Source organism: Vitis riparia, chromosome 13, assembly GCF_004353265.1.
Source record: "Vitis riparia cultivar Riparia Gloire de Montpellier isolate 1030 chromosome 13, EGFV_Vit.rip_1.0, whole genome shotgun sequence".
In the NCBI taxonomy this organism is placed as follows: Eukaryota; Viridiplantae; Streptophyta; class Magnoliopsida; order Vitales; family Vitaceae; genus Vitis; species Vitis riparia.
Window position 1 is genome coordinate 28,394,394 of NC_048443.1, and position 19,406 is coordinate 28,413,799.

General features: G+C 36.4%; 2 protein-coding genes across 4 annotated transcripts; one reads left to right on the forward strand and one right to left on the reverse strand.

Moving 5' to 3' along the window:
• The first annotated feature begins 31 nt into the window (after positions 1 to 31).
• Positions 32 to 12,159, forward strand: LOC117928149 (multiple inositol polyphosphate phosphatase 1-like). 3 transcript variants are annotated; one of them, XM_034848031.1, is made up of 14 exons: positions 61 to 133; positions 1,387 to 1,440; positions 4,602 to 4,768; positions 7,333 to 7,420; positions 8,229 to 8,522; positions 8,833 to 8,991; positions 9,201 to 9,341; positions 9,487 to 9,543; positions 9,710 to 9,848; positions 10,426 to 10,530; positions 10,665 to 10,855; positions 11,281 to 11,322; positions 11,417 to 11,504; positions 11,661 to 12,159. In XM_034848031.1, the coding sequence occupies exons 1-14, from the start codon at positions 119 to 121 to the stop codon at positions 11,681 to 11,683; spliced, it is 1,563 nt and encodes a 520-aa protein (XP_034703922.1). In that variant the 5' UTR covers positions 61 to 118; the 3' UTR covers positions 11,684 to 12,159. The 3 variants fall into 3 exon arrangements, with proteins under 3 accessions (XP_034703921.1, XP_034703919.1, XP_034703922.1); XM_034848028.1 differs by having other exon boundaries at positions 59 to 133; positions 11,417 to 12,159; XM_034848030.1 differs by lacking the exon at positions 1,387 to 1,440 and having other exon boundaries at positions 32 to 133; positions 11,417 to 12,159.
• Positions 12,160 to 13,785: 1,626 nt separating this feature from the next.
• LOC117928909 (probable apyrase 7) lies at positions 13,786 to 18,739 on the reverse strand. Its single transcript, XM_034849015.1, has 3 exons — positions 18,556 to 18,739; positions 15,619 to 17,800; positions 13,786 to 14,688 (listed from the first exon to the last, which is right to left on the reverse strand). The coding sequence occupies exons 2-3, from the start codon at positions 17,624 to 17,626 to the stop codon at positions 14,384 to 14,386; spliced, it is 2,313 nt and encodes a 770-aa protein (XP_034704906.1). The 5' UTR covers positions 17,627 to 17,800; positions 18,556 to 18,739; the 3' UTR covers positions 13,786 to 14,383.
• Positions 18,740 to 19,406: the final 667 nt, after the last annotated feature.

Genomic DNA, 19,406 nt, shown 5'->3' on the forward strand with positions numbered 1-19,406 from the left:
AAGGTCCGAGCTCACGCTTGCCCACCGCTTTAGGGAGTCCTCGTAGCACACGTAGCCCCGATCTCTGTTTACACAAAAGCATTCAATTCTTGCATTTCCCAACGCAGTGTTTCGGTCGATGCCCGTGTTCAAGGTAGAGCTCCAATCTCCGTTCCCAATTCAATCTATTGATTTCTATCTTAGATACAATCGTTTGGATGCTGAGAAAATACTTTTACGTTAGATACAATCGTTTGGATTCTGAGAAAATGAAAAATAAATAAATAAATAAATCAAATTATCGTAATTTTTCACCATCGAGGGATTGCTCTTTACCTGAAACTCATATGACTGTTTGGCGATTGCACTTGATCTGAAACTCATGATTGTTCTTGATCGGAGTTATTTTATTTTATTTCACTTTTTTCTGTTTGTTTTGGATTTTTGGCTGCGAAGAAACTGAGAGAGTTATCACATAGGAATCCAAATGCGGTTTGCTTTTATTTTTCTTCATTTTTGTTGTAACCAAAAACAGGGTCGGATTTCACTCTGAGTACCTGATAACTTGGGAATACTATTGCTTGAAGTTTCGAATTCTAGGGTTTCTCTTTGAACGGGCGTGGAATATTGCCGGTTTGGATTACAGCTTGGACTGAAATTTTTGTATGATCAACTCTCTTTGCTATTTGGCAATGTTTTCCTGCATAAAAATATATTTAGTTCAGAGAAAAGTAAAATTTTGACCGGTGACATTTTCACCGCCACTTAAAACTACTGTTTGGCTTAGTTAATTAAGGGATTTTAAAATAATAATAATAATAATAATAATATTGTTTTATTTATTTATTTTGAAAGCAAAAGATGATATTTGAGAGATAACAGAGCAATGAAAATGTTGTTTTCTTTTAATTAAAATATGGTATTGACAGTCATTTTAAAATATGAAAACGTGTTTACCATATACTTAAAAAGTTGTGGAGTTGATGTGGTATGACTGTCAATCACATCCATATCTATTTAAGGATCTTATTCAAATTGTAATATTAAGTATATCGCTTTAATGGGTTACAGTACTTCTTTTTTTTATTTTATTTTTTAAGTCAGAAATGGGTTATAATACTTTTGGAATTTCTTCCCCTTACTAATTACCAATGTTTGCAGCTTCTTGTTGTTGGGTTATATTTTTTTTTTTTTAATTAGCTATATGCTAAATGATCCTTACTTTGGTTGGTTGTTAGTCATTTATGAGGTATCCTGTATAAATAAGACTATGTTTCAGATTGACAATGGGAGGTGAAAATTTCTTGATTACTATTGCGATTCTTGTGTTCGTAGTGTCTTTTTTATCGTGTCATTCTTAGGTGTCCAACCAAACAAATTTTCTATACTTGTATCATTTTATTGTAGGGTTTGGGCAATAAATTCTTATCACATATTTGGGAAGTGGACTCCATGCTTCAGGTTCTTGTCTACCTTCACGCATGGAAGTTTTATTACTCATTCAATATCTCTATCCTTCAATGATTTGTTCCTTTTCTTTAATGGAATCTTTGCATTTTCTTAGTTTCAACAATGAGCTGATTCAGGAGAACTTTTTAATAGGTCAGAAATGCATTATTTACTTTGTCTATTTGTCTTTTTTTCATGTTTGCACAATGGTTATGTTTTTGGTATGTAGTTAATGTCCTAGCTTGACATTGACAAATAAGATTTCTTAACATTAGAGGAGCACAAATTGACTAAATACTCCTCACTCTTCTAGTTAGAGTCTTACTTCTAGACATGCATTAAGAAATCATCTTCTGTGCTAATAAAGACTTAGAAATGCATTATATTAGGATTCATAGAAATGAAGTTTTAGGATATGTTGATTATAAAAGTTGTGGTAAGACATTAAAATTACTAGATTGCACTTCAAGCTTAAGAAAGTAGATTGTGCCATACGTAAAAACCATATAAACACTTATACGTGGATTTTTTTTTTTAACAAAAAAAAAATAGTTTGTCTACTTCAGAATGAGAAATTAGAATAAAAAGATTTGCAAACTGGAATTTTGGGTGACACTGAAGCTCTCACCATTTGGATTCTACCATCTAGAACAACCATCAGCAAGGACCTCTGGTAACATCTGTATCTATCTCATGTTTTGATTAACTTTGTCATATTTCATGGAAGGTTAAGGTCAGGGTTGAGGTTAGATATGGTTAAGGTTCAAATTTAAGCTCAATTCCAATTTCAAGGTAGTTGAATTTGGAACCTGGTTTGGTCCACTTTCTCAAGGTCAAGTTTAATTTTCCTTACATCTCTCCCTCTAGGAGCCCAGACATCATATAGGCCCTCAAAATAAAGAGCCCTTAGGCTAAAAAGGGATTAGTCATCTACCAATAGCCTAGCTTCAGGGCTTAAATTACTTAATCAACTCAAACCCTTTATGGGGTATGTTCTTTTCTGATATTTTTTCAACCTTTGTTATCCAATAGATGGTTGATTCATTTTTTGGATGATCTTATTTATTTGTTTTTAAAGGTTGTGCCTCATTTTTGCATGTATAAAGAGGGGAGCTATATCTCTGGAATTCCAGAACTACATCTTGGCCTTGGGGATTGCAATGATGATCCCCTCTTTCCTTAAGTGCCCTTTTGCAAAACAAAGTCGTTTTTTCTGTGGGGAATGGTAGGAGTGTGAAATTTTGGAAAGATAATTGGTGTGGGAACCTCGCCCTTTGTAATTCTTTTCCCTCCTTGCATGCTTTTGCTTCCTCTAAAGAGACTTGGGTAGTGGAGTTTTGGGATCCTTCGGGAGAGGAAGGGGTTTGGAGTCCTAGATTCTCTAGGCCCTTCAACGATTGGGAGGTGGAGAGGTTACTTTTGACAATCCGGGGAAGAAGGCTTATTCCTCTTTTGGAAGATAGAATGTTGTGGAAAGAGACTTCGAATGGGATTTTCCCAGTTAAATCCCTTTATAATGATCTAGCTTCAAGAAGAGTTGATCAATTCCCTAATGGTATGATCTGGAGCCCTTGTGTGCCTACCAAAGTGAGCTTTTTCGCTTGGGAGGCTTCTTGGGGTAAGGTGCTTACTCTGGATCAGCTTAAAAAGAGGGGCCGGATTCTTGCTAATAGATGCTTCCTTTTCTGTGAGGAAGAAGAGTCAATTGATCATATTCTTATGCATTGCACCAGGGCAAGAGTTTTATGGGAGTTATTGTTTGCCCTTTTTGGAGTTACTTGGGTCCTTGCTTTTTCGGTTAGAGATACCCTTATTGGATGGCGTGACTTTAACTTGGCAAAAGCGTAGAAAGGTGTGGAAGACAACCCCTTTGTGTCTTTTTTGGGCGGTTTGGAAGGAAAGAAATAAGATTGCTTTTGATAATGAGGATTTTTCGATTCATAGGTTGAAAAATTCTTTTGTTTGTAATCTTTGGTCGTGGACTAAGTTGGTTGTAAATGAAGGTCCTTTTTCTTTACTCGGTTTTTTTGATTGGCTAGGCGCTAGTTGAGGGATGGTTTTGTATCTTCTCTTCTTTTGTTTGTGCCTTAAGGTGCCTCTTGTATACCCCTTGTATGTTTTTGGGTCGGCCTCAAGGTGCCCTTTTCTAATATATTTCTGTGTTTGCCTATAAAAAAAAATAAAAATGATGATCCCCTCTTTCCTTGTTCCTTTAGTGGGAATAACTGATGCGAGACAATTCTCAAAGCCTAAACATTTTTCTTGGTTTCTTGATTACAATACCATTTCATCTGATATAACCATTTTATTTAATTGGGACTTATGAGATTAAGTCCATACACTGGTCTTCTATTCATGAGTTCAATAAAGTTTTGGAGAAATAATATTTACAGTTTTAATCATCATTACATATAGTGAGATAAGGCTTGATAGATTATCCATTATCTTTCAATTTTTGTTAAGAAGGAAAATTCTTTTCTTAATATGATTTCCAAATCTGCTTAATAAGAAGCATAAAAGAGGAGATTTCCTGAAACAAAATTGGTATTTTCTTATGGTTCTTTTTTTCTACCAAGGTTTACCTGATTGAAATATTTTTATTTTTTCATTTTCTGTGTTAAGTTAACTAAAGGGATTAGGGTGATATAGTGAGGGTAGTGCAAACTCTGCTTTTTGTTGAAGGAATTAATGCACTTCTATTGACTCTCTATATGGGGCTCAATTGCTGATTGTGGTTGGAGCTTCACATGCTTTCATGGTCCCCATTATATCCATAATTCATATTCTTCTTGATGTAAATCTCTGATCCTCATTCCTCATCAAGGTAGCCTAACTGTGTAATTTGTTTCAATTCTTCCATTTTTGCCATATGTTTTTTCTCATTAAAGTTGAATTACATTGACAAAAACTTGTGTAGCCTAGTTACCTAATGGCTTTTATAAAATTTAGAGGGGACAAAGAGATGGGAAATTATTCAAGTATCCAATAATCAATTCAGTGCTTCAGATTAATGTCCTTGCCGAACATGATGAATTTGATCCAATGACTCATGTGGGTATACTTGCTAGTGTGATCTGTGTGGGTGCACGCACACATAATCCTATGTTAGAATAAAGTGTGTAATAACATGAAAAATCTGGAGCTTCATTAATGTTGCCCTTTTCTTCAATTAGGTAGTGGAATATATCCAAAAGCAGCAAATTTTGGAGCTAAATCTGTCTAGGAAGGTGGAAATGGCTATGAGGATTGCTACTTTTCTAGTAATATTGTTGTCTGTGTTCGAGCATTCGGCTGCCGGCGAACTCTTCAATGTTCGGCAACATCTCTCGACCGTCTCAAGGTCACTATCTTTTTCATATTCTTTTCATTCATTGATTCATGTTGCATTGTATATAAGAAAATCAAACACAAATGGTGTTTGTGTTTTAGGTTTTGGTTGTCAAAATGTTTTTCTAGGATTATATTTGTGAGTTGATGATCGAAATGAAAAATAAGCATGAATTTTTTAAAATATTTTGGTGCTATGTGAGTTAGAGGGGGAAGGGTTTGTTTGTAATTTGATTAATCGTGGAAAGGAGGAAGGAAATGGGAGGAATAAAAGAGTGGTGTTACTGCCAAAGTCGTTTTTGCTGTTTCCATGGCTTTTCGTGGGTGGTTTGTCCAATGAGAGGCCTGGGCTTGCATGGATATGTTCCAATTAAAATTTGGCCTCTATGTGTTTTTATGTTTTTTTTTTTTTGATAAGTAAAAAAGAAATGCATTAAGAAAAAGGCAAAAAGCCACAAAGCATACAGGGGGTATACAGGGTGGCTAAGGCCTCAAAAAACAAAAACAAAAAGGATTCACCTCCCCTTAAGTGGATGCTACCCACTCCAAGAAGCCTATAAGAGCAATAGTCTCCTCACCTAAATACAATTTGACCCAACTCCACAAATTACAAACAAAAAAATTCTTTAGTTTGTGGATATTCAACACCCCCCCCCCTAAAGGCTAATCTATTCCTTTCCTTCCATACCGTCCAAAAAATACACAACGGGATGGATTTCCAAACCTTTTTCCTTTTCTTCCCCATAAAGGGGCCCCTCCAGCTAATTAAGACCTCCTTTACAGTTTCTGGAAAGACCCATTTAACATCTACTAACCTAAGGACAATATCCCACAAAGCTCTAACCACTATACAGTGTATAAGAATATGATTTACATTCTCTTCTTCACAATTACACAAAAAACAGCAATTAGGAAGTTGCAACCCTCTTCTTTGGAGCCTATACAGAGTAGGCATCTTCCCCCACGTCGCCTCCCAAGCAAAGAAAACGACTTTAGTTGGCACCCTAGCCACCCAAATACATCTTGAAGGAAAACCGGTGTCATTAGGATTGGCCAGCAAACTATAAGCTTCCTTGACCCTGAACTGACCTTTTCTTCCTCGCTTCCAAAGAACTGAGTCTTCCTCCAAAGAATGCCTATGACCCCTCATCACATGGAGCAAATCCCCAACCATATCCAGCTCCCAATCATTAAAGTCCCTCAAAAAATTTAGGTTCCAACCTTCTTGACCAGAATTTTGGTCCCACATTTCCTCAACCGTTGAATTCCTATGAACAGCCATGACAAAGAGGTGAGGGAAACAATGGGACAGTGTTGTATCAGTACGCCAAACATCTGTCCAAAATCTTATTTTGGTACCCTTCCCAGCTCGAAATACCATGTTATCCCAACACCAATCAGATTCTTTCAAAATCTCCTTCCAAACCCCTATTCCAACCGCCCCATTAGCCTTCTTTGACCTCCATCCAAGACCCTCTTACCCATACTTCACCGTGATCACTTGTTTCCAAAGATTATCTTTGTCACAAGCATACCTCCACATCCACTTGCCAAGCAAGGCTTTGTTCAATATGGCTAGCTTCCTTAGGCCTAGTCCACCCTTGTCCTTGTCTGTACAAACCACCTCCCAATTAACTAGATGGATTTTCCCCCCCAAGTTTCCCCCTCCCCACAGGAAGTCCCTTTGCACTTTCTCTAGTCTTCTAGCAACAATCTTGGGCATTCTGAAAATAGACATTTGATAGATTGACATGCTAGCCAAAGTACTTTTTATGAGTGTGATTCTTCCCCCTTTGGAAATATATTGCCGTTTCCAAAGTGCAGGTTTCCTCTTTACTCTCTCTTCCACCCCATCCCACATAGAAGGAGCTCTATTAGGAGCCCCTAGAGGAAGACCCAAATACTGAGAGGGCAAGGATCCCACCCTGCAGCCTAACTCAACTGCCAACTCTTCAATCTCCTCCACCTCTCCAACTAGAATAATTTCACTTTTGGCTAAGTTAATCCTTAGACCTGAAGTAGCTTCAAACCAGAGGAAAATCCAACTTAAGTGAGTTAGATGCTCCTTGCTTGCCTCATAGAACACAATTGTGTCATCAGCAAAAAAATAAATAGGAGATGTTCAAAGAGGATCTACTGCCACCCCGAATGCTACACCCTGATAAAAATCCCCCCTCCATGGCTCTCCTAATGAGAACATCTAACACTTCCATTCCCATAACAAAAAGATAAGGAGATAGTGGATCTCCTTGTCTAAGTCCCTTAGTGCTAGGAAAGAAGCCAGCAGGCACCCCTCTATGTGTTTTTATGTCGTCTCCATTTCGAAGAAAATGCAGAATTCACTTCCACTGAGGCAAATATTTGAAGAATAATGCTGTTTGGAGCCTTCAGTAACTACTTCCATTGTTTTTTAAAAAATTGACACCACCAACACAGTAGAGAGAATCAATTTGTTGATTTGGTTTGTGAAACTCATCATTTTCCATAGTCAAATTATTCTGGGTTCCTGAATGGCATCTAGATTTATGTTTTTGTACTGTCTCAGATGCTTAAAATTTGCAATGTTTGTATGTGCAGATATGGTGCTGTGAAAGATATTGCTGACAGTGCCTTTGTGCCTTCTAAAGTTCCAGATGGGTGCAGTCCCATCCACTTAAATCTTGTGGTAATCATCCTCAGGAACTTCGATTGCTAGTGAAAATTTACTTATTTGGTCATTTAGTTTGACTCTTGGTATATCTCTGTCAGACCAACATTATTGACATAAATAATGTAACATCAAATTTTGAAAAGTAATATCATTGATTTCAAAAGCCATCTTTGCCTATTCACCCAGTTTCTAATGCTTGCATTCGTCTTTTAAATGTCTCCTTCATAGTCTTAATGGTGACACAAAAGCAAATTGTAGTGAAGATTTGATGCTTTGAGAATGTTGGATAAATTGTAGATAGACAATTGAAAATTGCAGATATAAATTTTGGTGAAACTTGAATAGAGTCAATGATTTAGAAGTTTTGTCCATTGCATGATCTAGTAATATTGCATGAATTACACTCATCGTGTGTGACCTCCTTTATCTTTTAACCACTCCCTAATTCGTTTAGAACTGAAATTTATGACATTCAAGTCCACATCTCCACATCTAAAGGGATGTCTTTAGTTGGAACTTGTGTTATATGAACTTGTGATATCTATTCTAGAAGTGGAAATTGCCTCAGGTTTAGAAAAGAAGCTCAAAATTTGTTTATGGTGTTTCTTTTGTGTTCTGGTTAAATACATTTGTGTGTGCTATTTACAGTAATGATTCATATGCTAGAATATTTTCTATGGGAGTTACCATGGGAAATACTTTTATGTGCAATTCTACATTTCTTTGTTCTTTATGTTAGGATGATTTACTGATTCTATATTATGAAATTCTTTTCTATGTTTTCATGAGCAAGGAAAATTCTAATCCCATTTCAAATTCACAGGCAAGGCATGGGACTCGTTCTCCTACCAAGAAACGGATGAGAGAACTAGACAATTTGGCCACTCATCTAGAATCACTTCTAAGAGATGTGAAAGAACAGAATTTGTCTTTGAAGAAAGTTCCTGCCTGGTTATGGGGTTGGAAATCTCCTTGGAAGGGGAAGGTAACAGGTGGAGAACTTACTGATGTTGGAGAAATTGAACTGTATCATCTAGCAATCAGAATTCAAGAAAGATTTCCAGATTTGTTTAATGAGGAATACCACCCAGATGTATTTACAATAAAAGCAACCCAGGTTAGTCCTGTTTTGGTTTTCCCCTTCAGTTGAAATATCTCTACACTTTGACCCCCTGTTGAAACTTACATTAGAAATGATGGAAAATTAGTCTATTTGCCATGTTACTGTCATTTTGGAGACTTCCATGGTGAATGTTTTGGCAGCTAATTGAATTTTGTTAACATAAATACCTATACTCTTCCTTCTATGTTGAGTCTTCCTCATGCCAATCAAGGTTGATTGGGTCACAGTAACTGCAATGTTAACTTTTTTGTTGTCCTTTTTCTGTTAGAAGTGTTACATAGCTCTTTCCATTCACATGAGACAGGTCCCTCGGGCATCAGCTAGTGCTGTGGCATTTGGGATGGGATTGTTCAGTGGAAGGGGAAGTCTTGGACCAGGGCATCAGCGAGCTTTTGCCGTTACCAGTGAGAGCCGTGCCAGTGATATACTGCTGAGGTTTTTTGAATGTTGTCAAAACTACAAGGTACATGTGTAATGTTTTCCTTCTTTACATCATATATAGAGGTTATGTTTGCTTCTCAAGACTGTTGACCATCACCTATCTGTATAGCTGACAAGTCAAAGTAGTCTGAAGCAGGCAGTTGAGGATTCATTTGTTAAAGCTTGCTCTTAATCAGGTTTTGATGCACATTTATTGCTTTGGTTTTAATTATGAAGGATCTATGGATGCAGGATTTTAGGAAAAGTCAGGAGCCTGCTGTTGATGAGCTCAAAGAACCCATCTTTGATGAGATTACTGCTACATTAAGGAAGCGTTATGGGCTGAATTTTACCAGACAGGATACGTCTTCTCTCTGGTTTTTGTGCAAACAGGTGATTACTATCCGTTCTTGTACCTTTTATTTTGTGACAGAAGAATTCTATCCTCTCATGTCTGTTAATTATTCTCTCTCTCTCTCTCTCTCTTCCTTTTTTTTTTCTTTTCTCCACTGTGTTATTATGTTTTACAACTTGGCAGGAAGCATCCTTACTGGACATAACTGATCAAGCTTGTGGTCTTTTCAGCCCTTCTGAGGTACACATGTTTTTATGTTATGCCTGTGATATGAGTGCCTCCTTTTTCTTTTGTTGGGTCTGTTGGTTTGCAAAGACTAATACTAGCTAAGTGATGCAAGTTTAAGAACCCTTGTTTTTCCCATGCTATATTGCTACTAACTTGGGAACCAAATCAACATGGTTAGGTTGCTTTGTTGGAGTGGACAGATGATTTGGAGCTGTTTATATTGAAGGGTTATGGTAAATCTCTAAACTACCAAATGGGAGTGCCATTGCTTAAAGATGTTTTTCAGTCCATGGAGCAAGCTATTAAAGCAAAGGAAGGTAACATAAATCATCTGATCTTTTCGCTACGCTTTTGGGTGTATTTTACTCTTGGATGTTGTATCCTTCAATCCAATACCTCCTATTTGCATGGAGGTTTGAAATGTAGTGTGGGTTATGACGCAAAGGAGCAGCTTGATTGGTAGTCAATTGAACTGCTGTTTCCCAATTGTCTTTGGTGGCATAGAATTTGGTGGCTAGGCAGGGGCTGTAATCTGATACTATCAGGTGCCCTCACAGATTCCAATAATATGTGGCAATCAATAACTTCCGGATTTGAGCCATAGATGTTGTCTATTAATAATTAATATCATCTGCATTGTATAATTGTCAAATTAGTAGGCTGTTGTTATTTCTAATGCTATAGTGCTGTCTCTAAATATTCACAGAATATTCTCTCTCTGAGTTACTGGGAGATGATTCTCCTCTTGCTCCTGGTATTTAATCTATTTAGGATTATATCAGCAGCTATGTCATTCTTTGCTAGTTGAATCATCACTTCACAAAATGCATTATATTAAAGACAATACTTGTTCCTGCCTTATAATATAGTTGCCTTTGCCTTCTATGCATGTAGAAAACTATGCTCCTGGCAGTTACGAAAAGGCAAGACTTCGGTTTGCCCATGCTGAGACTGTGGTTCCATTCTCATGTCTTCTTGGGCTCTTTCTGGAGCAGTCTGGTGAGTGCTTTTGTTAGTAAACTGTGTATGAACCATATATGATAAGCATGCAAATACTGGCTGTCTACCACCACTATTCTTTGTATACTTTGCTGTATGTTGTCTTCTTAGGTGTTAACTGCTGAATATTTCAGAATTTAAACAAATGCAAAGAGAAGAACCCCTGCAATACCCTCCAAAGCCTCCCCAGAAAAGAAATTGGAGGGGCAGCACAGTGGCACCTTTTGCTGGGAATAACATGTTGGTTTTATACAGTTGTCCTGCCAACTCTTCAAGCAAGTACTTTGTGCAAGTACTGCACAATGAACACCCCATTCCAATGCCTGTAAGCCTTAATTCACAACATGCTTCAAGTTGTCATGATGTCTTCTCTCTTGAGTCTCATCACAGTTCATCTTTCTACTATTTAGTTTATTATCTTTGTTCCATATAAGTATTGAAAACTTTTGAATGTCAGCATCACCATTTTTACTTTTAATAGAATTATTTCATAGTTGGAGAATTTAAACCTGCAAAAATAGAAATTTTTAGACCATACAAGATAGACTTGCAATTCCATGCTGTTTTATACATACATGGTCCAATTGTCAGTGAATCTTACAGATTTTACTCTCACCTTTTGTCTAATCAACTTTTTAATGGTTACAATTGTTCTTCTTTTGCCCCAAATTCCTGTCTTTGTTATGTTCTTCAGCAAACCCTTTGCTCGTTTATCCTTGTGGTACTGATGTTTTGTGTTGCTTTCAATAGGGTTGTGATAATTCTGATCTGTGTCCGTTTGAGGTTTTCAAGGTACTCCCTTTCATCCAACTCCAAAACCCTTTTAATTTTTAAAATTGCAAGTGGTGGCCTGTTCCTTATTGAGAAATTCCATATCATTCTTCAGGAAAGAATAGTCACTCCTCACATGAAGCACGAGTACTACGCGGTCTGCAATGTCAAGTTGGAAAAACCTGAGCAGAAGCCTGCAACGAGTAAGTTATCACAACTGTTCCATTGGCTCTTCTCACAGAGGAATGATGATACCCGGTCTCTCGAAGTTGACTTATAATTTGATTTTCAAACAAAAGAGGGAACGATTCTTACATTCGTTTTTCTTGTTGGTAACGCATCCTTCACTTGATTCTCAGCCACAACCAGCTCGTCCTTTTAGCCGACTCTCATATTGGATTGAGCCGACTCCCATGTTGGATTGAGCCTATCCCTCGTGTTGACAAATTTTTTTCCGCCAGAACATGAATTTGCTGCTTCAATCCCATATGTTCTGATGTAGAAGCATAACGCATATGGGGCATCCGAAATTGTGTTCGACCATTATTCTAACATACTGTTATAGTATATTTTGAGTAACTGTAGAAATAAAAAGATGGTATGCAGTGTGTACATTGGTATTGGTTATGCCCCTAAGGCGACCAGAGAACCCCCTACTTGTTCTGAATAGAGAAATAAAACCCGTCAACTCCTTTCTAATCACCCAATCTATCCTCTATACCACTCAAGTACTAGGGAAAGGCTTGAACTTGGGACCTTTTGGTTCATTACCATATGTAATTTTTGATGATTTTCATTCATGTTTGGCTCACAATGCGTATGGTGCTTGGAGCTCGGTGGCTCTTTTCATCCATGTCACATCATGTTTTTTGTCTTTCAATTGGGAGAGTCCAATCTACACCGATTAAAGCTTCTAGGGTTGTTTTTTTTTTTTTGGTTCAACTCGTTTTTAGCTTTTGTTCCATGTGGGCTCTTAGGAAAGATCCCATCTACTCGAAGTTTCGGATACGTATATATAAAGGGGGTACAAGTGTACGATGTCAATGGCCTTTTCTGTGGCTGGCTTCAACGGAAATTTGCATATAAATATTATAATTCAAGGTAGAGTGGATAAGACTGAAAAAGGAATATGGAACAGAAGCATATGCTACAGAATATTCCAAGTAGTAAAAGTTTTGAAAATATATCAATTTCAAATTTGGGTTTTATTTGTAGTTCAAAATTGAAACCTAATTGCAAGCGTTTCATTCGAATTGTTTTTAACTTCAATGGATAATGCGACATACCCTTTTTAAAAACTAATCTTATTTGATTTTCTGAAAGAAAAATTGATAATACTTTTTAAGATAATATTTTAAAAATAATTCTTAAAGTAGTTTTAAAGTCATTTTGAAAAATGAAATTTTATTTGGAAGAAAGTTAAATATAAATAAACAATTTTCTCATTAAGTTTGCTTTCAAAAATATATTCTCGACCGCTTTTAGAACAAAATCTCAACAAAATAACTTTAGTAAACCATTCACGGAACGTGCTTTAAACTAGAAATCATGTTCTATTTGAAAAAGCAAAAAACTATTGTAAGGAGTCATTTCAGACCAAGTTCTGAATTCAACACCTTTGAAATGGAAAGATTGAAAAAAAGAAAAGAAAAATAAGATTCAAAATCAATAAATTATTTTTATATATATTTTCAAATTCATTTCATTTAATTTCCTTTATTATATAAAAATTAAATAATTTTAAAATATATAAATTTTTAACTAATTTTAATTATATCTCATTTTCTTTAAAAAAAATTTATATGGCACTCTTTATCATTGGGATTTCTTTTTACCTTACCGTTGCTGTGTAATATTCAAACATCAAACCAGTCCTTTCCATTGAAATTCTTTATATTTAGAATGTATTTTACAGTAATTTTAGAAAGTGTTTTTCATATTTTTAATATTTGAAAGATAAAAATTTTCAAATATTAAAAAAACTAAAATTATTTTATAAAATTACCATTGAACTAATCCTGTATGTCAGGCACTGATTCGTTTTCTAAAATTAAAAATATTTAACAGTTTTTGGAGAAACACTTTGGTCTACACAAATGAAAAGACTTCCCAGTTCACAAAAGTGAATAGAGGATTCATTCACAGCTTCAGGCAACAAAGTACGGCAAATTTTCCAATTCAAAAAGCCCAAAAGAAAAGGGCAAAAAGATGAATAAAAGACACATGAACTAGAAAATGTAATATGAATCTTGCTGTCCTGTTCCATGTGAGAATTATAGTTGTTGCTTACTCTACCACTATTTCTCCAGATTGGTCCACACAAACATCATTGTGGAATTGCTTCAGCAATATAATTTGCTTGGAGATTAACGTGATAAAAAGACAACCTATTCTGCGGCAAATTGATCATATATAGGCTAAAATGAGACCCTGAAGAACGATTATTTATATTAAGGCTTTTAAAGGACACCAAGTGAGATATTGTTTGATGGTTAGACAGTTCAAAGATTTATAGGCTCAAGGATGATCTCAATGTTGAAAGAAAGCTTACTATGGTTGATTACATACCGATGTAAAGGAGGGTGACTTGGGAAGAGAGTCAACTAATGAATAATGGGATCCTGACTGCAGCTATATGTCTATACCACATAATGGTAGTCAAATATTATGAGTCCAAAGTTGAGGCACCAGAAGAAACAATGCTCATGAGAACTGAAGATGGGACAGGTTTTTGGCCTCCTTTCTACATGCCTTGTGTTTGCTTCAATCTCGTACACAAGAAAATGGATGTATTCCTAGTGAATAAGAGCAGTTCAGGCTTTATGATTATGGGAAAAGTTCATGGAGAAAGCCATAATTCTTAAAGAAGTCGAGCGCCTACTAATATATTTGAAGGATGTTAGAAAAATATATGTAACAGAGAAACAATCAAAGATCAAGTCTCTAAGTGGTCAATCTACTTCTCAGAGGACATGGATTCTCTATGGTACAAAAAAATAATACCTTGATTTGATCTTTCTGTATGAAAATGTATTTGGAGAAGAAACAAGTGATCATACCAAAATTTCTTGAGAAGCATCCTCTAAACTTTCACCAGGTGTGACTCAGCTAATGAAGAATTAAGATCTTCTCGTGATTGTGATCTCCTGCTCTGTAGATGCATCTGACTTCGGTGAGGGGACCAGAAGGAGCCCATGGTGCTATTGTCAAATTGCATCTGCCCCAAGCTACCTGAGGAATAACTGTGTGAGACACTGCTAGTTGATGGGTATAAGGAAGACTCCATAAGCTGGATGCTGCTGCCACCGAAACCATGTCCTGTGCCAAATGGTCTGTGTTGGCCACCCGCTATTGTTGGACTCAGAGGCATCTTCACCCTTCCATCACCTGAGAAGTTAAACAAGGACAAATAAATTAACAACAAAATAGTTATACTGACCATGGGAAGGAAATAATGAAATAAACAAGAAACAAAAAGCTCCATGAACATGAGAAACAATGCACAAGTGTTAGGATCGTGGAACATGGTAATGAGAAACTAAGGTCTCACTCATGGAAATGCAAAAGAATTCGTTAAAAAGTTCAATGGAAGAAGAAAACTAAATGCAGCAGTACTTTGGAAAGAGCCTGAAATTCTCCTATTTTATGCCAAACATATTTAGCTTAGAATTATTATCTAAACGATCTTTAAATTTTTTATGGACAAGCTGTATGAACCCATCAAATGCTTTTAAATTTTTGAGAGTGATAGTCTGGTTCAAAATCATGCACCCACAAAACATGCTTGTGCATATGTATGTGTCTAGTAAATAAAAGGATATCATGTGTGTATGCATGTAGATATGCATTTATCAAATGTCTATTAAACCGATATAGGATGGAATAAGGTGATTGATTCCTAAGATTTGTATGATGCTCCAACAGAACTCTTGAGATGCATCATGCTAATAAAAAAAATTAGGGTCTTAAAATGTTAAAGATAAGCCTTTGATCTGGATGTTATCATGTGTCAAATTTAATATCCCATTGCTTTGTTCAGATTGGGAGGACTCTCTTTACGGTCTTCAAACATTCCATTATACGGGTTTTGGTCTCTTGCATGAGAAGATTTCTTGGGAGGAAAGCTACAAAATCCAGAAGTTAAGCATACTTCTTTTCCCTTCTAGGAAATGACAGAGCAAAAATTTATGAGCAGCTAAGAATAGTATAAGAACAGAATAAGAAATGATTTTCAGGGATTGTAGTGAATATATACTGGTATTATTTCACAATGCTTTAGAATTATGCACAACTCACTAGTGTTGAAGAAGAGCTTACCTGAACTGATAGGACTCCAACTCTGAAACCGGAAAGGAGATGGAATATTTAGAACTGATGTAGTAGATGCACTGTTCTGCCTAAAGAGCGGGAGATGTGGCCTACGGAAAAATCTTGGCATCCAATTGCCAACACATGATAATGCACAAAGCACAAAAAACAATGAAACAGCCAAAACTACAAAGAGAAAAACTGGATTTATCTTCATTTGGAGTATTTCATATCTAGGAAGCCCAATCCTAGCTGAAAAAGAATTCCCAGCTTCCAACAGGGCAACCCCAAGTGTCCAGGTAATACTCCCAGAACCAATAGTTACTTGGTTATCTGTAATATGCAAACCCTCTCTCAATAATAAAGCAATATACGGTGCCCTAAAGCAGTATTGTTCTATGAAGGGCTGTGGAGCAACACTATTCTTTGCAACTTCCCAGGTTTTTTCACAGAATTCTTGACCTTTCTCCAGTACATCATCAAGCGTGGCATCTTTAGTCAAGTTGAAAAACCGATACACTACAAAAAAGCCAGACATTGCATAGAATTTGCCATAAGGACGAGGTGAGTTATCAGAAAGAGCACAAGGTTGTACTTCACAATCAAGCCCTGGACTTAGATCCGACCATTCTGACAAATTTACAGCAATTTTTGCAAGGGCATTGCATTCATCCCATTTTGGTGCACCTATAAGCCAGATGGCAATTCCTGGTTTTCCTCCTTTGCCCAAGGTTTTTCCTCCAACAAGAGGGCTCCCACCTTCTTGGAAGCGAGAAGCACAATGAGAACAGACATATTGCTTTTTGTAACCAGAGTGCAAGCAAGGATGCTTGAGTTCTATTTTCCCATTAAGTAGATCTGCATTAGCACTTTCAGGAAGCTTCTTGAGAAGATGAACCACAGACTTGTCAAAGGCATCATTCAAACCATATCCAGATAGAGAATAGGCATTTAGATGATGGTTAACAGCTCCAATTTTCACACTTAGGTTAGTTTCATTATGCACATGATTCCTACTCTCAAAAGTAACCTGTAATGATGAGCCGCCCAGGTCAAGTGCACCAAATGTTGCTTGTTTCAGTGAGGACCCTAATGTACGAGTGTGATAGTTAAGAGCTATCCATCCAAAATAAGCTTCCTCCATGCCAGTGATGATCTTAACCCATTCTTCATGGCACAAGAAAGGTGAATCCTTCATTATGGATCGTGCATTGTTAAGAAGCCAGTCTGAATCAGATTTCGGCAGCCTGCGTACACCAGCTGTGGCATAAAGGAAGAGAGAAGTAGACTTATGTGAATGCTTGGGGATTTGTTTCTCTGCCCATCGAAGAAGAGGTTTTATTGCAGCTTTCAAGCCAGATACATTATTCACCAACTTATCAAGTCCAGGTTCCGTCTCCATTCGATCATAAGCACGCCCACTCTGTGAACTTGGTTTTTTTTTAGGACCTTCCGCAAATGATCTCAATACAATGGGGAAACTTCCATCTTTCTTGTGAGCAATGTTTGCTTTATATACATAAGCTCGAGTTCCAGTACTCCCAGAATCAAGTACAACATAGAATTTGGATGCCTCTTGAGACCAGTTAGAATAAAAGTATATTGAAACAATATATATAAGAGAAGCAAATGACAGCAGACACAGGAGAACCATGAGGGCTCGCACCCACTTCTTCCGAACAAATGGGTTTGCTGGCAGTCCCTTTTCCTTAGAAAAACTTAAGCCACCATTTTCTCCTTGTAAGGGATGAGGTTGTTTTGCCAGGATTAGACTCCTATCAGCCTCAAGGCTGAGATCACCTTCTTCTAGATTCAGTCGACGATATGCTGAGAAATCTTGGAGGGATGAGGAGAGTCGCAAATTACTCTTCTGTCCAGTGCTGGGAAAACCAAAACCATGACCAGAACCTGCCTGAGGGGATAACCCAGATGACACATACGGGATGGTAGAAGACTGAGGAGCTGAAAAGCGACTAGCTGAGGCAGAAATAATTTCTGCAATTCTACTGAAAACCATCTTATGCAAAAATCTAACAATTACTAGAACAGTAAAATATCATCCTGGAGGTTTGATGCCTGAATATGCGAAAAAACACTTATATGCCCCCTCTTAACATGGTGCTTTATGCAGCTTATACAACAATAAATTTAATGAATCGTTCAACTGAGGTGCTACTTGAGAGTACAAAGGCTGCAAAATTGAATAACAGGAACTCATTAGTTGTATAACACAAACACAAAAGGAAAAAACACATTTAAATTAAAAAAAAAAAATGTATCATCCTACAATTTCAAGTTTTTCATATTTTCCTGACAGAAATAGTTAAGAGGAAATTTTTTTCCCTGGAAACATCTTTCCATTTACGGCTTCTTCAATTTAGCCAAACATTTATCTGGGCTATTTAGTTAGATGTTGGAAAAAGGAAAATTTCCCCTTTAAACCTAAACTAAATTTTCCCAGAAAGTATTTTGTCCAAACAAACAGAGCTTATGACCAAAGTTTTAAACTTAGTTAGACATAAGATCTTCAACCGAACAACCACACAATTAAGAACGAGACCGCACGTTCAATTTTTTTCGGTTTTTTCATTATCAATATTATTACAAATCTTCTTCTCACCTCATTGCAAATTTTCCTAGAATAAAAAAATATATGTAGAATTTCAATCAGTTTTGGTTTCTTAAAAAAGTGCGAAATTGGACTCAAACTACGCCAACTAGTTTTACCAGACCTAGTTGATTCAAAATTGTAGAACGCAAAATTCCTATCTTCCTTTCTCTTCCCCTCAGGATTTTCTCGCGACCAAACAGATCACCACATTGTCTTACGATGAAATCACAAAAAACGAAAACCGAACTTCCAGATCTCCGATTTATTAAAATTCAATCAAGAATTAGCGAAAAAATAATTTAAGAAAAAAAAAACGAAGAACCAAATCAACTCACGTAATCATCAATGGAGAAGAGTAGGCGTAGCAGATCAAGAAGCCTCGTCAATGGAGGCGGAGACGATGATCCACCGCAGTGACTGTGCGACCTACTCCACCAGATCGGTGGACTCTAGAGTCTGGGACTATGGCGATCTTCTCACTCTCACGCCATTTTGAATCGTCTCTTTTTTTAATTTTATTTTATTTTTCCTGTTTTAGTTTTTATTTTTATTTTTATGTTATTTTTCGCGAATTTCTCGAGCTATATTCGTGCGTACTGAATTTGAAAACGACGACCATCTGTTGATCGAAACGACGTCGTTTTGAAGTGGCCCATAAAATCCAATTCCTTTCACGGTATAAGATTAATTCCGATGGACCCTCTCACCCGCGGTTCAGCCAGAAAGGGAAATTATGCATACGCAACCGTGCAAGTACCCGATGTTTTTTGTCTGTCGTCACCCAATGTTGGTGAAGTTTGCTACACCGACGGCTATGCATTTATAATATAGCGAAATACATAAAAAGGAAGGGGAATGTTCAATGTGTTCTATAATGATATTTTATTATTAAAAATTTTATTTTTTAAGATAACTTATAAAAAATCATCCTTATATTTTTACTTATGCCTAATTTGATGCCCAATTTTTTTAAACAAATTTTTCTTAAATTATACTTAAATATTAAATAAGGTATTTTATTAAGTATTTTTGTTAAAATTTGATAAAAAAAATTATATACCAATCACTTGTATATTTATATGAAAATTTTATAATATGTTTAAATATATAAATTTTGTCATCATATATATATATTAATCCAATGACATTTTTGGACCAAGTCCTTAGAACTCTTCATAGGACCAAA

Bases quoted from the DNA above. Each gene is read 5' to 3' on its own strand.
- LOC117928149 (XM_034848028.1), top strand. The intron at 7,421-8,228 runs GTAATCATCCTC...TCAAATTCACAG, and splicing joins CCATCCACTTAAATCTTGTG to GCAAGGCATGGGACTCGTTC. The intron at 10,856-11,280 runs GTAAGCCTTAAT...TGCTTTCAATAG, and splicing joins AACACCCCATTCCAATGCCT to GGTTGTGATAATTCTGATCT.
- LOC117928909 (XM_034849015.1), bottom strand. From the start codon at position 17,626: ATGGTTTTCAGTAGAATTGCAGAAATTATTTCTGCCTCAGCTAGTCGC. The intron at 14,689-15,618 runs GTAAGCTCTTCT...TTAACTTCTCAG, and splicing joins TTGGAGTCCTATCAGTTCAG to GTGATGGAAGGGTGAAGATG.